At 34.5% G+C, this 20,525-nt stretch overlaps 1 protein-coding gene across 2 annotated transcripts in view; it reads left to right on the forward strand.

Moving 5' to 3' along the window:
- Window positions 1-20,525, forward strand: part of AGMO (alkylglycerol monooxygenase) — a 185,430-nt gene that overhangs the window by 85,740 nt on the left and 79,165 nt on the right. For both annotated transcript variants that reach the window (XM_005518842.3, XM_014248437.2), the window contains 6 exons: window positions 9,616-9,682; window positions 11,166-11,231; window positions 11,337-11,416; window positions 12,318-12,452; window positions 12,943-13,059; window positions 20,023-20,105. In XM_005518842.3, coding sequence (XP_005518899.1) covers window positions 9,616-9,682; window positions 11,166-11,231; window positions 11,337-11,416; window positions 12,318-12,452; window positions 12,943-13,059; window positions 20,023-20,105 — 548 coding nt within the window. The remainder of the gene's footprint in view (window positions 1-9,615; window positions 9,683-11,165; window positions 11,232-11,336; window positions 11,417-12,317; window positions 12,453-12,942; window positions 13,060-20,022; window positions 20,106-20,525) is intronic.

Genomic DNA, 20,525 nt, shown 5'->3' on the forward strand with positions numbered 1-20,525 from the left:
AACCAATAAGTTAGGTGTGTTTATAACCTGATAGACACCTGTGAAAAACAGAAATTAGTTTCTGTTGGTTTAGCTGTAATTTTTATGAGATGTCAAACTGTATTTAGAAAGTATCAACTGATCCAATCCCTGATGGTAGTAATTGCAGCAGCAGATTATTCCTTCCGTATTTGATCTTTGACATGTATTGGTTTCTGTTTAGTTTTCTAATTTAAGGAAAGAATATGACCTGCCCTTTAGCATACTCACAGAAGTCAGGTTTTTTAAGGCATCTCTTTTCACCTTATATAAGTCTTTCTACCTCATCCAGTTCTGGGAGCAGAAAAAGGTGAGCCACAACTATTAACCAGGAGTAACATGGGTGAAAACAGGTGAGGAATGGGAATAATTTTAGCAACACCTCATGCAGCCTGGAAAGAGAGGCATAAAATTGCTACAGATATATGGAAAAATCCAATTGTTTTTATCAGAAAACACCCATTAGTAAAACTGAAACTTGCTTAGGAAGTGTATGGTATTTGTCAAAAGGATATTTTTCACTTATGCACAGTATGTACTGGTATAATTTTTTGTCTTTCTTTTGCCTTTAGCTTCTGCTCAGTTTTCTTTAATTAAAAGCTTTGAAAGAGAGAAATTGGGAATTCTTCATGCATTCATGCCCTGCACAGCCCATCTGGGCATCCTGAGTTCAGGTGAGCTCTTGTGGCCCAGCCCTTAAATTCTTGCATCAATCAGATCATACCTAGAAAGATGGCTAGATTCAGGAAAAAAAAAATTGTTTTGACTTTATTTTCCTATAAGGAAATTAAACAAGTAGATTGAGGATCCAGGTAAAGTTAAGAAAAGTACATAAAAGCATACATCTTCTAAGTAGCAGTACACCTGTGATTACCATTGTATCAATAGTGAAAGCTGTTCTTGAAACTCTAGAGGACATATTTGTCTTCTTAAGCAGAAGCTATTTGAGACAAAAATCTATTGGATGGTGAAAGAATTGGATGAAAGAATCATAATTAGGACAATGTGATAAATGACAGCATGAAACAATAGATAAAGTACTCAGTTTTTAATTTCCAGGTCCCAAGAATTGAGATTGGTCTATTTCTTAGCAAATTTTATTTTTCAATTTTCCTGGACCTATTTTCTCTGCATTGTGTGCTTTAGTCTCATTTAAATAAATAAGAAAGGATTTCAGGATTAAAAAAAAATGCTACTAAGTCTTTTCATCTATTTCATGTACTTGCAGTAGTTTTTTAATCCATTTCTCAAAACTGAAAAGTAAATTTGTTCAAGAAATAAGACTTTCAATTTAAAAAGCATTTTAACAAAACTTATTTGACTATTACAAAACTTACTTGAGTGTTTTAGTGTTTGTATTGGAAAGAAGATAGTTTTATTCTTGTGGTTGATTTGTGGAGTTGAAGGAAGGTTTTGGTAAAGAGGGAAAGGATTGAGTAGTTTGTAGATAAAAAAGGAGATGCTTTGTTGGGAAGTAAAATATCTCTGCACCTGGTTTACATAGTCATATATTTATTTTTACTGGACTGTGAATATTTCCTACAGAGTCAATAAGATATGAGTAAAATTTAACGCATGAAAGTGTTTGCAAAATCACGACATACAGGTGGTATTTAATGGATCACAGTGGAAACAGTATGGTGGACTGAGCTGATTTTCTGGTCAGATAAGAGATGTCGTTTGGCTTTTGGTTTGCTGCTGGTGTTTTGGTTTGTGTTTGTTGCGGAGTTTTTTGTTGTTTTTTTTCTTAATCTAAAATATCATCAGTAAAAGGTGAAATCAGTAATAATCCAGTTTATTGAGTAGCATTGTGAAACTGCAGTATCTCTTGAATTTGATTCTAGAAGGTCACTTGGAATTCAAATACCATATGCCAAGAAAACTTTTGTTTTTCTTCATTCTAGTACATTGCTTCATTTACTGAAATAATGAATTTGTCTCCTTTAATATGGCCATGTAAGCCAAAAATAGAAACAGCTGTCTGATGTTCCCTTTCAAATTAGAAATACACACATCTGTCCCTGTCAGGTTACAAGGAATCTTAAACCTTAACCATTCAGAAGACTTTTCTAAAAGTTCAAAGTTATGAAGGTAATTAGAGGTGATTACAGGCATTCTCTTAGTCTGATGTTAGAGATTGTGTCAGTGAACATTCAACGACATGATGATTTAACTGGAATTCCTAGAAGCAGGCGACATCATCTGACAGCCTGTTGCGTACTTTCTCACTGTAACAAAGATCCAAGAAATTACTTTAAAAACAATAAGGAAAGAATTATTTTCTGATTTGCATAAAGAACCAAACTTCTATTTACAAAAGAAAATTCTTGCACCATTCCTGATAGCTGATGCTTTTATCATTCTTAAATTCATTATTTGTCTGCTGCAAACTCTCAGATCACATGCTTACTCTGGAGAGAAAGAGAACAAATTCAAAAAACACTGGGAAGATAAACATTCTTCCTTTCATGCAGACAGTGACTCTGTATGTCAAGATAGGCTATATATGCAATAGAGACATTAAAACTTAAGCATGATTCCAAGAAACAAAGAGATCTCACTGCTTCGATCCAGCCTGTCTGCCAAAATGGCTTATTAGATTTTCTGACCAACCTGTAGGATCAAAGTCTTGTCATCAGTGCACTTGCCAGAATGCAGAAAAGAGCAAAGCTGACAACACTATCATTAAACACAAATACTTGCAATAACTGTAAAGTATGTTCCAGTTTTCCATGTTTCACTTGCCCCATGAGGGGAGAAAAGTATTGTCTTTCTATATATATAAGGCATATAACTCTGCTTTTTGTTTTAAATAAAAAGAATAACAAAAGAGAGAGAAAATAAAACATACATAAGAGAGCACACTGTTCCTGTCCTGCTAAGTGTAGGCTGCTCTTGAACACAGTATAATCAGGAAAAACATAGGCTGAAGTTTGGAGTTCCTTTCTTGGCACCTAAAAGTTTAGTGTTCATTCAGAATGCCAGTGCTACACTTCAGTAGCGTCAAGATTAGCCTCCTATTTTAATTGTGTATGAACTCCTATTTTAACTGTGCATGAACTCCTATTTTAACTATGCTGTGCACCCAGTAGCTCTGAATTCAGCATGCAGTACAGGAGCCATTATCTTTTTCATTCACAAGTGGCTGTTCCATGATAATAGGGTTATGTTGGTGGTTTGTATTTGATGGGCAGCCATCCAGACAGAAGACTCCTCCCCTATCCCTGTTGAAGCTGAATCACTAGTGAGGCCAAAAATAAAAAGTTTATGGGACGAGAACATAATCAGTAAATTCAATTTGGATCCTAATAATTAAGTCCTTGAGTTTGAGTGTTGGCTTCTGTTCCTTGCACCAAAGACTTTTTGCAAAGTGACAGCTGTGACATTTTTACTTCAGCTGTGAAATGTTTACTTCAGCAACAGTGGGCCTGACTATGGCTAATCTGCCTGCAGAAACCTTGAAACTAAACATTGTACTTAAAGAATTTTATTTTGGTTGCTTCTGTCTATTATGTCCCTGGAGAATTATCAAGATAAAAGTGAAGTCAGCTGCTTAAAAATGTAACACAGTTCAGTACATTCTGCATCCTGGAAAAGTAATCTAAACAACTGATTTACCAAATACATTTAATGTTATAATGAAAGGCCACATTAATAATGTTAGAGATACTGTTCTTTGTAAAAAAACCTCTCTTTTTCCAACTTAACATATTACACGTAATGATCTTGAGTTTTTCTTATAGCTTGTACTCATTAAGAATATTTAAATTAGTTATAGCTTCAGGGCCAACAGAAAATTTGAAGGATCCTTTGTTCAAATCACAAAATATTGGCTGCTGACTATTTTTTGATCTGTTTAGAAAGGAAGATGAAGAGCCTCACTTGGCTATATTTTAGTTTATTTCAGGACTGGCATACTGATTTATGACTTTTGGGTTTTTTTTTCTGTAATTGCCAGAATGTATTTGTCAGGCTGCTGAAAAATACTGAAATTGTATAGCAATTTTTCTCCTGGAGTTTGTTTAAAATGCTTAACTTGATATATGACTGAATGTGTGACTTGCTTCATGCTCTGCTATTTGTAATGCTGTAATTAAACCAATCAATTACTGTAATTTTTTTCATTTTTAGTGGAAAATTTGATTGAAATTTCCTATATGTGCTCACCTTTCCCACAAGGCTTAATTGGACCTATAAAGAAAACAAATAGGTTGCATCCACTTGTTGAAACAGTTAAATATTCATGTAAGATGCCAATTTGATTCAAACCTTACCTCCTGGATGAGGTGTAAAACAATGAAAATTGACAACAGCCTGCCTTCAAGATAATTTATTATAGATACATTTCTTAAGTCTGCTTGTTTATTATATAAGTATACCCGAAACCAGACTGTCCATTAAAACTAGGCTTTCACCTCCCATTCCTACGATCCAGATTTATCAGAAGTTTACCCTCTATGAAACTCTTTAAGATCGCAACAGGCCTGATTCCTTTCACTTGTTTTATTTCTAAACTATAAATATTGTTTTTTCACTCCTCAGTGTGGAAATTCAGCTATATCCATTTTACATGCTTACTGGAGTAGAAAACTGCCTCATCAGATAGGAAAACAGTTGGCGGTATATAGATCAGCGTTTGCCAAGGATTTCAAAGTGTGAAACTGGCAGACGAGCACATATCCTAGGAGTTCTGCCTTTCCTCAGCTTCCCTGTAGAGATTTTACATGGCAAATCTGATCACCAGAGCCATCTGTATAAATACATGGGTGTGTTGTCCTGAATTAACACAGCAGCTCTACTGGGGAATGTAATTAAGGTCATATTTTAAAATTTCCCCAGCAGACTGTCTGAAATACAGATTTATATACCAGGAATAAGAATCTTATCTTGATTTTGATGAGGAAATGACTTGTAATATGTGTTTTACTACCAACTAGTCTAACAGAAAGCCCAAAGTTAAGTTCAGAGTGCTCCTTAGTGATGCTCCAGGGATGAATTTACCCTCTCCTGTCCTGCAGATCAGTAACACTATAATATTGAAAGTAGTGCTGTGCTACAGACAGCTTTCCTTATGCTCAAAGGAAAAAAAAATCAACCCAGAAGTTTTTATATGCGAATGGTTTTACTGTAAGGTTGCCTGCTTTGCTTGGTTGACATTCCTTCCTAACACTGACATTGAAACAGAGCTAAGTAAAGATTCATGTGGTAGTGGTGACAGGAGGAGTTGTTACACAAGATGTAAAGTTTCCCTTGGATTTCATGTCACGATTTTTTCTCATTACTTAAACAAGAACTACATTGAAGTGGTGCAGGTACCAGGCAATAAAGATTTCCCTTGGTGCTGACAAACTCTGAGACCGCAGATGGAGGTGCTTACATGCCACAAGAGATACTGCATAATGTTCTTTCCCTTTAGGCGAGGGATTGCTGTCACAAAGGAAACATCTTAATATATAGGAATGACTATTGTAGAAAAAAAAACATTTAGTTCTCATTATATTTGAAGATTTCAGCTCCAAGATGTTTTATTCAGTAATGTATGAAAAATATTTCTAATCATACCTTATTTATTATACTGGTTTTGGAGTTGCTTCAATTATTGTCAGTAATTCTGCTTTATTGTTTAGTGATACCCAAGTATAACAGAGGAAATACATTGGTTTTTAAAGAAAAGAAAGAAAGAATACATATTTTGTGGACAAAACTTTTATAACCTATAATGTATATAACCTGTATGAGATGCCTACATATTTGGTTTGCAGGTAGATTATTGAGTCTATTTGTAAGGCAAAGTCCATTGTTAGACAAGTGAAAAATTATTTTTATGGCAATGGGATGTTAAAAAATAAAGAAAACAGGAAAAGAGTTTTGTTGGAAAGTTGCAGTTCATCCATGGGTCACTGGCATGGGAGTTTAGGTGCACATGATGTGTTAATTGAGAAAGGAAAAAATGGCTGATTTAGAACAGTAGGTGTCTGTATCAGGGAAACAAACACAAATGTAAACCCCCAGTCATATTGGTCAAAATACAGATAAGGTTATTGTTGAGCAACAGTTGGGGTATTTCAACTTTTAGGAGATCAGTAGCTACTTTTCTGTATTCCCCAAATCACTTTAGGGTGGTGATTTATAGAATATTTTATGTTCATAAGCACACTTGTTTCTTTTGAGTAATATGAAGTAAGGTTTCAAGTACTGATGGTATGGTTATTGAACAATGACATTTCAACTATTTTTTTTTTATTTTTTAGAATACTTTCCAATAAAAAGGTCAGATACAAAAATTAAAGTAGCAGATTTTCTAAAATAAAAATCCCAATTACAAGCAACAAAAACTAATCTAATCTTCTTATCACATTTATTTGGTGTTCTTTAAAAAGTTTATTTTTTTTCCTGATATGTGAACATTGTGAAAGCTCTTACTCTAAGAAACCAAATTGAATACAATGATATTGTAAACTGAAAATAGTTTTCTGTCTGAATGGCTGAAACCTAGCGGTCTGTGTGCTTTAGTGACTGGTTGTAACTGCAGTGTAAGTCAGGTTACTGCTACAAGGAATGCTTATGAGCTCCTTTGAAATTGCCATTCTCCAAGGAAAATGTCTGGACATTATAAAGACACAGAAATGAGGATAGACTGACAGATGAAAAGTAGGTGGGTAGATGGAATACCCGCCACTGCCTTTCTTCTCTCTGGATATTCTTTTGAATCAGGGCTGTTGCTACACCACTTTAAATTTTGTTATGAGTCAGTTCTTACAAAATTCATTTATTTCAGTATGACTGCAGTAAGTTCCTGTCAGCTTGACATGACCATGTCAGAATCTTGTCTGGAAAAAATTGTCTTACCATCCTATCCAATTTACTTTGGTGAAAAATCTGCTTGTAGGAGTTTTGCCCCAGTTAAGATGGCAGAATATAGAAAAATTAAATAAATTTAAACAAGAGCAATGTGTTTTGCCAGGTAATTGCTGCAAAACCCTTCAAAATTCAGCTTTTTAGTGATGATATATTTCTGTTATTTGCAAACAGATATATGGTTGTATTTATAGCATTTATGCGTTTATAAATTTTTCGGCACCAAAATTTTTCCTCTGACAACAGTTGTTTATTTTTTTTTTGTTTGTTTTATTTTTGTTTTTTAGGAATGAGCTTAATATCTACAAGTAAACTTACTGATGGCAAAGGAAGTTTCTAGAAATAGCACCCTGTACTATTTTGTCTAGCTGGTGGAAAAATATTTTTATGTGTTTTAGACAAAACATTGATTTATGGGTTGCTAATGTCAACATAATAGATTTTTGCTTCATCAGGTACAGAATTCGTAGCTTCACAGTCATGTGGTTATAATTGTTATCTCAGATGACATATTCGTCAGAATGGGGCTAAAATGTCTTTGCAATGGGGGTCACCTTGAGTGAGTAATGAATCAAAGTAGGCTTGGGTATCAATCTCTAATTATGTCATGAGGAAGATATTTCAGTAGATTTTTAAATGTCATCACTCAAGAAAGACTGTTTTAAAGGATGAGAGCAGTTTTGATATCCAAAGAAAATACTTTCATTACTATTAGTCAGAAAAAAATATTTAAAGTTTTATATATAAATTTATATAAATTTTACGCTGAAGTCCTTAGAGAATCCCAAGACAAAAATTCTGTTTTTACCTTAAGGATGTACAATCTAGACTTTCAAAAGGATGAATTTTAGTTTTAAAATTTTTATTCAACCAGCTGGATATTAAGATCTGAAGGCATTCATTATGAGGACATTTTTATAATCCACCTGTAGGATAAAGGTGAAGACTGCTAATCCTTACTGATTCCCTGCTCTCCTAGTGCATACTTGGTTTATTTTTACAAAAGCTGTTTAAATACTGAGCTAAAAATATATTAAAACCAACTGGATCAAAGTTAGTTGTGGTCTATTAGATACATCAGTGCTCTCTCTGGTGCTGGGCTGCAGTTCAATTCAAAACATTTGTCTCAGATTAAATTAATTTAATGGTCACATCTCACATATCTTAAAACAGTGGGATGTTCTGCTTGAGAAAGGCAGAAAATGAAACTAGCACAAATGATGGATCGTTTCTTACCTTTAGGTGGTCTTTTCAGACTTGAACTTATTTTGAGGGAGAACTGATCCTGCTTATGTTGTCCTTGGCTTCTGAGTTAAATGAAACAAAACAAACTTGTCTTAGGATTCTATTTTTCCTGTCAAGTGTGAGCAGGATTTTGAGAAAGATGATCCAAATATTACAGTTCTCTGTACATGAATAATTTTCGTATATCTATACTCCTTTAATTACAGAAATTCTCTACTTAACCAATTAAGAAGATGTTTCTTTTGCTGTTGTTGAAGAGAAAAAATGAAAAAAAAACCCTTATTTTTTCCTTTTATTATATTTTCCTGACTCATAATAATTGAAATACATCTGAGGAATATCCCAAGTCTGCTTTTTAGATCTAAATCTACTTGCACTTGCAGAACTGTAAATTAAAGAGACATGGAACTGCCATATTTCAGGACTTTATTCTATAAACCTTAAAGGAATGAAAATCCTTTTTAGAGGAATGAACCTGCTCTCATGAGTAATGACTGCTCCTCTAAATATTTGAGGTTTTATTGACATTATTATCTTATCTCTATTATCATACTACAGATCACTCCTTTTGGCAGTATGAGTATTAAATTTACTAATTAAATTCTCTAAAAGGAAAAGAATTACAGATTCTTGGATTTGTTTCTTAAGATAAAAGCATTTTTATTTAGCGCCTTTAATGTACCCTGCTCCCTTTTAATTGCAAGACATTATGGCCATAATCTGACATGGTGAGTGGATATAATTTCAGAATATATTGTGAATAGATGTCCTTTTTGGTCATCTAGTGACTGCATCAATTTGTGACAGATGGATTTGTGTTTGGGATTAAAGAATGATTGCTGTGTTCAGGTGTCCACACACTTCTGTTGAGCTAACCAAAGCAGCAAATTTGAAGTCACTTCTGGCTTTCCTCTAATTTTGTAGTAGTTGAGAGTAGTACCTAATTTAGCAGAAGCCCTGCTGATGCGAACCTAATTTGTCAGCCTTTTCTGACAAAAAAATTGTTCTTCAACATCTCCATTGGCCTTCTCTGGACATGCTTCACCTCCTCAATGTTTTTTCTTGAAGGTGAGAGGCCCAAAACTGAACACAGTACTTAAGGTGCGGCTTCAGCAGTGCTTAGTACACTGGGACAAAAATTTCTGTCAGATTCCATCTTATTATCAGTTTATGACTGCCAATTCTCTCAAAGATTCTCAAGGAATACTGATAAAAACCATAAGAAAAATAAATTGCTTCTAGATCAAAAGAAATTAGCTTCCAGATAAAACAGAAATTTAGTTTATAATTTGTTTTTTAATATTTTTTATGAAAATTTTTTGTAAATGTAATACAGTGAAATGATTCAGAAAAAAAATATTGCACTTCTTTCTTTTTATGTAGTTCTCCAGAAGATAAACTTCCTCTCTTTAACTTTTCTTCCTTTTCATTTCCCTACTTCTTCTTGGTCTTATGCAGTATTTTCAAGTTCATTGAAACATTCGATTTTTTAAGGTTATCACCAAACTTGGGCCTCTGGAATGGGTACTTAATACTCCCAGTCATCACAGAGTTCATCATGGTAAGATAAAAGTGGAACCTTTATTCCTATTTTATTTCTCAGGGTCACTATTTGTATAGTAATAGCAATATAGTAAAATTGTACTGTAAAATCAGTTTTACAGAAAGATTTTAATTTTGACCTTTACTTCAGAAGTGGACCTTGTTCAGTTAGAAATTTCAGTTTTTTAAAAAATATATTCAGAACATATTCTTAATTTAATTTTTTTATGTTTATTATTATTAATTATTGAGAAGAAATTAAGTCTGGATAACATGAAATAATTTGAAGACTCTGGGCAAAAAAATTCAATGTTTTTAAGTATGAAGAGAGATAGAAAAATATCTCTTCCTTCCCTGACTACTCAATCGCCAACAAGCACACTTTTGCACTCAAATTCAAGCACTGTATATGTGAAAAACATGGCTAGGTTTTAGAAGAAGTTTTAAATATTTTAGTGGAATTTGATTTCACTTGTTTGAATTATTGGTAAATCTCACTTCACAGAAGTGCATGATGATTGATTTTTTATCAGTTTTCAGAGACCTTCAAGACTGTACTGCATATGTAAATGGTATTAATTACTGCACTGCGTTCTAAAAAATGTCATGAACATATCTGAGAAACAGAAGTGGATTTCACATATGTCCTTAGCTCATTCAGTCTGCAGAGATAGTAAGTTAAAAAAAAAAAAATAGGGGAATGGAAGAAAACTTTGAAACAGGCTAAAATGGAGTTACATGTACAGAAGATGTTACTAATCCTTATTGTATTCTCAGAATCACTGCATCCACAGTGGTGGTGCTGTAAGTGTGTAGTCCTTAAAATTTGCCCTACTTCTGGTAATCCTTAGGGATCCTTATTCTGCTCTTACTTGCTCAGCTGTAAGTCTGAACTAATGCTCTCATCCTGACTGGAATTTAGCGGTATCATTATGGAGCTGATCAGGAACTGTACAGTTGCTCTAGACTATCTCCACGAACTTAGGGATGTGTTTAGAAAGTTTCTTCTCTCATAACTTCGAGAGGATTACTCATATAGAAACACATTCCCTAGAAAATGAAGAAGGATCAGTTTTCCTCACACTGAAATTAATAGTGCAGGATCAGACATACAACATAGAGGACAGAGACACCTGACAGATATTAATGAGATGACTACACATATATGTAGTTAGCATACATTTTCTTAGGAATAAACTGGTGGAATAATTTTTGTTTGCTTTTTAGTTTGTCTTTAATAAATATATTTTGACCTGATTTTACGCTCCCAATTTCACAGAAATTTTGGGCATGACATATTTATATGTTTGAATCTGAATAGGAAGAGAGCAATAAGGCTATTAAGGAAAAAACAAATATATATAGAAGTATGAGGAGTGATGGGTTAGCTATCTTTTATTTTTAAATTATAAAGTAATACAAATTATGATTTTCCTTTATAATTCAGTTCCTAGTATTCTTCTTTATCCTATTACTTGTCTCATAATTTATTTTGATTATAGGTAGAAATCCTTACTGCATTGACAAAAATTATGGTGGCACACTCATTATCTGGGACAGGATATTTGGTAAGTACCAGAAAGTGTTCTCTGTCTTGTTTAGTCAGTGTGGCAAAAATACATATACTTTAGAATTTGATTGTTTATCATTCTTTTGTTTTCTTCTTCCATCAGGAACATTTGAGGCTGAAGATGCAAAAGTTATATACGGCTTAACACATCCAGTAAATTCATTTGATCCCATCATGCTGCAGGTGCCACAGTTTATATCACTGATTCTGATATCTTCAACATTCAGTCATCTTCAAAAGAAACTCCTTTCTTAGGCACGATTGAGGCCATTCTTTCATTGCTGGATGTCAAATACATTATCTACAATTTCTTTGGTATTTCATTTTGAGACAGCCATTTCTGCTCACTGCATTGAGTATATGCAGAGCTTGTAGTAATCATGAAAATATGTAACAGTAAAATTAGCAACTAATTGGAACAGTGATATATAAGGTGTTGGACTGAATGAGATGTGTTTTGCAGTGTAATACATAGTGAAGCACAGACAAAAGTATATAATAAAAAAACCCCAAACGAATTAGTGTGGTGCTTCTTAAATTTATTAGTCCAGGTTTCACTTAAGCTATGTAAAAATTCTCTGTAAAAACATGAGAAGCAGTGGAGTCCATATTTGATTTTCATGACTGTTCATCCAAGGAGGAATCTCAAAGAGAAATTTTACTGTCTGGGCTGGAAAGTGGGAGGATGTGCAATTATATCCATTTTAGTCAGATACTGAGTAATTTAGTTATTGAGAGTATGTAATTTCAAGGTCCCAGTAACCAAATCATACAGCATAAATACAGCTATACAATATACCATGAAATACTCAGGAGTGATTACAGGAGACACAGATGGAAAAACAGATTTTCCTTTGAGCAGAAGTCATTGTAATCCTCACCAAATTAACCAAGGGCTTCATATTGCTTTTGCCTATTTCAGTCAGGTTTTCTGAACTGTCTTCATCTATTTCTAATTTATTCTCTTTACAGAGTTTGAAAAATCATTTATTTGAAAACTAAAAATTAATAAAATACAATGTTTTATTAGTCTTTATTTTGCAAACAATGAAAAATTACTTACTCTTTTTTTTTTTTTTTCCAGTTACGTCCCTTGGCTCATATTTGGAACACATTTTGGGCCACACCTGGATTCTGCAATAAGCTTTCTGTCATATTCAAAGGCCCAGGCTGGGGACCAGGCAAACCTAGACTTGGCCTTCCTGAGGAAATCCCAGTGGTAAATAGAACATGCACAGGCTTTCAGTTGTGTGTAATTTACTTGGACCTCTTAATGCTACTGGATCAATGTTAAAAACTCTACACATGCTATTTTAAATTAGCAAATTAGCAGTCATAAAGCATGAGGGAAGATGAATTGGGAAAAGAAACTGAAGGAAATGAATGTTTTCGATGTGCTTTTTTTTTTCTTCTTATTTGAAGGAAAAAGTGTATTTTTTAAGTTATTTTTTCATTATTCATTTCCTGAAGAGATTTTCAAATTTTTTTTAGCGAGTACAGTAATTTCTCTTTTTTTTTTTCAGCTGTGGACATGCACAAACACACAAAGTTAAACTGTCTCAAACTAGGCAGTACATAAGTTTGACAGCAGATTATCTTTCTTCAATTATCTATCTCCCCTTTTGTGTTTGTAAGTGTAAAAACTATTAAGGAGCAACAGGCTGAAGCAAGCCACTCTTGAAGGCAAATAACCGTTTTGCTTTATACAGATCACTGGAAATGAAGTTCCCTTCAATCCACGTGTACCAGCCTATCTTAATTGCTATGCACTTGTACATTTTGCTGTAATACTGGACTTGTACACAGAACTTCTTGCTTCTGTGACTGTAAGTAATTCCTTCCTTTATGAAATAATATCTCCTGCTAACAGCAATGACCCACAACATGATTAAATATTAAAGGATTGGGCAGCGGCTCTACAGCCAACTCATATCTTTTTTGAACTATTAAAATAATAACTAGCTTCTGTAAAAATAATTAGCATAAATGGCTAAATATATAATTCCATGCTATAAAATACACATTTGATATTATTTAGTAAACAGTTTTTAATAACCATCTCAATTACTTATTTAATATAAATAATTTTCCTAGAAGATGTATGTGTCCGCTTGAGTTTTAGAACCTCATAAGGCTTGAAAATACAGAGTTTTGGTTGGTCATACTATTAGATGCCCAGGCTTTAGAAGGAAGATTGCAATGGTCTTGGAGTGCTTGCAGATGGGTAGGATAGTATCAGCATGAGTTCAGAGCTGGAGGAACACAAAGTCAGGGCAAATCTTTCTTCCAGTCTCCAACATACAACAGCATTGATAGAATCACAGCAAAGAGTGGCACATATTTATCACCACAGGTTTGCCTGATGGGATCTCCATGACTGATTCCTCTGTGGATACCTGGCAGCCTGACTGTTAGGTAGACTACAAGGCCATGTCCACCTGAAAGAAATGACACATTAGCTGCTTCTGAGGTTTCACATCCTTCCAAGCTCCCTTGTATTCTTGCTGTCTTTATAACTGTCCCTCATGTACTTAAGCTAAAATTTCATAGTTATGAAGCAGGATTTAATGCATATAATATTCCCACAAATGAGTTAAAGACCTCTCAAGACCTAGGAAAACACCACAAAACTCTATCAGTTTGATAAAATGCCCTTTGGTCTTCTTCTTAAACCCCTCCTAAGACCTCGCCCTAGTTAAACAGCAGTGTTCTTACTGTGTTTGTGTCACCCACGTTGCTGTAGGCAGGCTGTAAACATGCAAAGGGTCCCTTGGGTTCTTCAGCCTTGTCCTGGCATGCTCACCTGGCAATCTCCAACCCTTGACCAACAGTGGTCACTGTCTCCTGCCCACCTCATTGGACACTGCAGTACGTAGCATTCCTGGTATAATACAAAAACTACCTCAGGCATATTCTTTGGATTAGTATGGAGTTACTCTACATACCGTGTTTACCTCTGCAAAGGGTCACACTGCAATTCCAGGGAATTAGGAGATTACTAAATCATCTGAGGCTTAGTCTACTATAAGGACAGGAAATTAAGCCAAAGGTATGAATAAATACCTCCAAAATATACAAGTTGAACTGTATACATGATTGCCAATGTTCCTATATTGAGAAAAACCTCTGCAAGATTTTCCAGATATACTTCTGGATTCTTACATTTGCATAAGAATCAAACTCTATGTTTGAGTTTTTTTCATTTGTTTCATTCTCCTGTTGGGTATTTTTTTTTTACTCTTGCTGTTGCTTTTAGCAGCCAGAATAAAGGAATCTGATTTTTTTCAATTTTTTTTTTCTTTTGGCCTTTTTCTGGTCCTGAAAGGAAAAATGGATGATCCACATTATTTTATCTGCAGCTGTTTAAGAATAAGTAATAAAGAAAGTTTAAAAATGCACTCAAGCCCCAGTTAATCACTAAACTCTTTCAATCATGGAGGAAAGAAACATCCTGAAGATCCACCATTTATGAACTTATTGTAGAAGAGTAACTAGAAAATTCTCTGCATGAAACTGCATGGTAAAAAGGTAGTAAGGATAAGAAGGAGAGCACAGGGGCCTGGAAGCACCTCATCTCAGGACATAAACCTTCAGCGTGGGTGTAGAAAGTGCTGGTCCCAAGGCAGAGTTCCAGCATTGCTCTGCAGTACAGTGGGGAAGCTGTCATGAGAAGGAAGCGTGTGTATGAATAACTTTACTTGGCAAAAATCTTTCTTCAATATCAGTTTTCCACTACACTGAGTTATGAAATGTCTATGGATACAACTGGAACCTTCTGTCTGGCTATGAATTATGTCATAACTGTGGCATAGCTCCATAAATGGAGAAAACTAACTGTTTTCCTCATCTTTAGGTATAAGTTCCATTTCATAACAGCCATAAGACACAGCACACAGCTATTACATTTCTCAAGTGATTACAGTTGCTCGGTGTTTGGTCTCACGCCCTGTAGAAGTGTTAAATTTCTCTATCCATAAAGAGCAACCATATACCTTCTGTCTGAATGACCTACATTTAACTTACGAAAAGAGCAAAACAGGAAAGAACAAATATATATTTTCCACAGGAGAGAGCATACAGAGTTTGTTTTCTATATAGTGATCTGCACTACATCCAGCGAATAAAAATTGCTTTCTGAGCTCTGCACATCTAGATCTGATCCAAAGCTCCTTGAAGAAATGGGATTTGGATCAATCCCAGAGAGAGTGCTAGGAGTGTAAAATGTACTGCAGTACATTCAAAGCAAGTCTCATAGCTCCAGAACTTCACGTATAATATAAATCAAAGTGAAGTGCACCTTAAACACATCTTGCAGTGTCTTCTTTTATTGTTAATAGATACTATAACATTTACGGTGCTTATAATTATATGAATATGTTAGCAGTTTCAATTAGATGAAAATTAGTAAGATAGATCTCTTGAAAGTTAAGAACACAATGCATCCATTCAGTAGGGCATCACCAAGTACAGTGTATATAATATTGCTCAGAATTAACAATTTTTTTTCTAGGAATTCTAAGTTTAAATAAATTCATACAGCCAAAGATACCTAATAATAGAAAATTCATAGCATCCTATTTTCATTCCTAATTTGAATGCATCTAATCATCTGATATATGAGAGCAGGGCAACTGTTAACTTATGAAAAGTGCTGACATAATTCCTAGAAGTTCTTTTAAGCCACTGGACAAATCAGAATGAGAAAAATGCATCCATGTTATTCTTCCAAAGGAATAAAAAATCTGGTTCTTTGGAATATAAAAGTCAGTTTTGAATATTACAATGCTCTTCTAATTAAAGATTTGGAATAACATTTCCTTTGTTTAAATGATTTTTTTTTTATTACTAAAAAAACAAAATAATAATGCTGTGGCATGTTGATTACAAAGCCATGTAAACTTCTTACTAAATTCTATAATTCCTTTCCCTCCCCTTTTTTTAAGGCTCAAAGATATTTTTAAAGCTTTAAATGAAATGAAAATCCTGCAGATTTTTTTTTTCTTTTTATTGCAGCCAATAACCACATTGCAAAATTGTGGTTGACTTGTAATTGGGGGACCTGCTGTGGTCCCACATGCTTCTCTGTTTAAACAAATACTCCAGTATATAAATACTCATTTATTGTATATATACATACATGCATACTATTTTTAAGAGGAACAAGGATGCTAACACTAATGAAGGTGTAAAAGGCACATTCTTTTTGCGCTGCTGTTTGCAGTGCATGGATTTAATATATAATGTTAGTTTAGTGATATAACCTGCTGACTATTTTGTTGATTTTGGTAGAGTAATGCCTAGAAAATTGATGCCTCAGCTGCCAGCATCCACTTCATAGGGTGATACATGTTTGAAAGCAAATAAAAGAATCAAGGCAGCATATTACTATACCACTGGAACTGTAAGAGAAAGGGAAGCAAACTAAAAGTGATAAAAATTATGCTATATGGCTGGTTTTATAAAAGATATTATTCCCAGTGGCATAATGGTATATTTCACTGAAAATTTCTTGGTAATCCTTGACTCGCAGTACAAATGAGGGAGTGTTTTTGTTGTATGTGAATGTAGTGCATGTATCTGCAGTGAAGGGTAACTTACACCTTCTACCTTCATGAATCCTAGTAAGGCTTTCTGCCTCACCCTTCACCACTCCCTGATGTTTTGGGAAGTGGAAAGCTGCCACACTGTGCTCAGACATTACAGTGTCATGCTTTTGTGTGAATCTGATGATACTGCCTATTTGAAATTAACCAGGATCTGCAGGTTGTGCTTTAGACTCCTACAGTCCTTCACATTCTGGGCCACAGTGCGTATTGACCATAAGGAGCTTTACAAATAGCTAGTGTTCAAAATAGTATAGTTCAAGTAGGAGTGTGTCTGAAGAGAAATGTAAATTGGCCTGAAAAATCAAGTCTGTAAAATGTGATCATACCTGGCTCAAGTAGTTATTATTTCATATAGCATTTTAACCATTTAAAAATAAGGGCTTGTTTATGTTTGATTTTTTAAAAAAATCATAAGGTTGCTTCAGTTCTTGTGATTTACAAACAGACATTAAAATCTATTTCTATTCCTATTTTTTTCCTGGTACTCCATGTTTAAAACTGATCTGAAATGTATTAATTTCCTTTTGAGTCCTTAGTCTGTGCATTATTCTTCTGTGTTAGATAAATGCAGGAGGTAATTTTAATTCTTCTTCCTATTCTAGTAATGTAAACTACTAAGGAAATTGAATTTGTATAAAAATTTGTATAAAATAATAAATTGCTAAGAAAAAAGTTCTTGATAGAAGTTATGGGTAAAACCACCACTAAAATATGACCTGAAACTCTCTGCTTTTGGGAAGTGTTTTCATCATCCACTCAAATCTAACTCTTTATGCAGTGCCAAATGTAAATATGTAATTTAGGCTTGTAGTCTACCTAATGGCAAAAAATGGAATTCCCAAAGTGCTTAGGTTACTCCCACATTCCCTGTGTTCTCTCTCCATGACTTTCAGCAAAAACTGAGGTTAATAACAGGTTTTAAGGCACTTCAGTGAACTTAAAGGCAGGTATGAATGAATCAGCATTATTTAATCTGTTTGTGTTAGCTTTCTGCATCTGGAGTCACAAGGAAACCCAGATCCCAGGCAGCTTGGGAACACTGGAAGGGAAGAAAAGTTGGAAGTCACACAGCTCTTTAAAACTGGAAACTAGGGATAACCTTGCTCATTCATAGCATGTACTGTTGAATCTTTCCTGAAGACAGATATTAGCACTTGTGTGAAAACCATTGAAGTTTCATTCATTTTCCACAAAGTGTGATTTTAACCATATATTGTAATGTAGCACTTCCATGACTTGATGGAAATCTGCATTTGATATTTAGTTCTCTTTCCTGCCTAAGGAGATACTAAACCTTGCTTCTCAGAATAGTGCTCTACCACTGTGGGAGCATTTTTAAGGCAGTCTGCAGAATCTAGTGCATTACAGTGGGAACAAAGAAAAGTCAGACCCACCTGGCAAGAAGAAGTAGATTTTTAAAAAGGTGTAATTTTTCAGCTTAAAAGTAAGGACAGTCTTTAAGGAGAAAAGTCTTGAATTTCAATCTATGTTCCCTGGAAAACTCTTTTATTAGACAAGTAGCAATCATTGAAAAGCCTATCATAGCATTTCTAAGAAATGTATGGGTGAGTTCCTGTATGCCTGTGCCAAATCAAATTTTTCTTTGCTCACTTCTTGAATTTTTGTACAATCCAGTTTGTACAGGAAGCTGAAGTGGAAGTTGAATTCAGTATGGCTAGATGAGCAAAGTACTCCTCATTTAATTAAATTAAAATAGAGTCTGTGCCTGATTTTTACAAAAAAACTCTGTCCAAACATTTTGTCACTTCAAATTTCTCCTATTGCTAACGACGAAAAGTTTATCATAAGATCATAAGGGGGAATGTGGAAATGCAGTAGTAAGTTTGATTCTCAGCTGGTACAAATCTGTGCAACAGAGTGGCTTGACAGGTGTCACTTGTGAGAATTGTGTTCTGGCTTGTAAACTGGTGAGGCTGCTGTTTAGCCTTCTCATTGCTGGGATTGTTTTCTTTGTTCAATAACTGTTGAGGATATCTAAGTAGGTGTTTGTGATGCTTCAGTAAAACAACAGAAACCCGCCCAGACTGAGTGTATGGTTTGATGTGTTTTGCAAACATGGGCACTCTTAAGTTCACACAGCTGTAAAATTTGAGAATATCCTCCTGTGGCCTCCCATGCTCACAGATACTTACCGTAGATCTCTTTGAGGGGTTGGGGCCACAACCAAAGGAAGCTGGGCATGTCACTGAATGGGATTTATTGAAATTAGGGCAGACATTTGTGGAATTTTATTTTTCCAATGCCTGCAAATGAAGCACGAGATGCTGTTCATAAGCTATTTGGCTGCTGAAGCAAGAAAGGATTTCTATAACTCAGTCAGATCCAGTACTTTTGTGCTGTTTTGTTTTAATAAAAAAACCAAAAGCTTTTCAAAACTAATATTTGAAACAAAATCAGGGAGGGAAAAAGAAAACTGATTAAATATTTGATTTTCAAAGGCAGCTGTGTAGAATACAAAATAAATATTTAATAAATTTTAAAAATTCAGACTTTACAATCAAAATAATTTCTGTTTTTCTGAATTTTGTTTATGTCATTTTGATGTAAATTGTAAGTACAGAAGTCCTCATGCTGCGATTCATCCAAGTACTCATGCACATGTTAATGTTTAAAAGTGTTTTAAGTGTGATGGAAGTTAATGATATGAGTTAAAAAGTTTTGCTAACTTGGTTACCAAGTGTTGAGTTGTCATGAAGGGAAAACATTAATTTTGTTTCTTCTTAAATATGATCATGTCATGTGAATTGATACTATCCCAAGTACATTGGCTTTTGTGTCCAGTGGGATTCAAAGGTGGCTATCGTAAAGACCTGGTAACTTAATACAAAATTTAAAGAACAGGGCCCTTGGGATTTTTATCTAGAAATAAGTTTCTTCCCTCTTGAGTAGAGTCAAAAGGAAATCAAATAACTTTGGGAAAAAAACACATAGGACAGAAAGGGATAACATTGAACATTATTTTTGAAATAGAGCATTTGGGAAACAACTATGAAGGCTGTTACTCCAGGTATAAGTGCTATCCATAGCAGATATTTTTCTTTCTAAAATTTGAAGCAGAAAATTACTTTAAAAGGGGACACTAGCTGAGGCTACAGTTCTGTAAAAACTCCATTTCTCTCCAGAAAATTACTCTAAATGAATTTTTTGTCTGCCTTTTAACAGATGCTATCACAGGGAACAGTCCTCCTGAGAATTGGCTTTATCATTCTGTCCCTGGCATCTTTTGGACTGCTTATGGAGAACAAGTAAGAAACAAAATATGTGGGGTTTTTTATTCTTTCATTATGGATTATTTATAGCTATATGTAAATCTCAGAAATTATCTTGATAAAGAAATATAATTGCTTGGACCCACACATGGCAGTCTGTTGACTAGAAAATAACACATGACTAGCCAGCACCTAAATCCAGGATTGTTCCCATAGCAAGTAGTGAATACATCTGTATTGTCACTTGCAAAAAAGTTTTTTGATGGGTTCGTCATGTCTTCCTCTGTGCTTGCATTTATTGGGTCCACTCCTCTGGGTTTGGGACAATGGCGGGTGAGTGGGACCTGCCAGCTGTCCAAGTCTGTTCAAGGTCAGATTGTGCGAGATTATAGCATGCCATAGGTGCTACATGCAGCATGGTATATGAAGAGAACACAGTGAAGCTCAGAGTAGGCT

Source organism: Pseudopodoces humilis, chromosome 1, assembly GCF_049639895.1.
Source record: "Pseudopodoces humilis isolate 2021_Gansu_Grassland_sample_001 chromosome 1, ASM4963989v1, whole genome shotgun sequence".
NCBI classification, from domain to species: Eukaryota; Metazoa; Chordata; class Aves; order Passeriformes; family Paridae; genus Pseudopodoces; species Pseudopodoces humilis.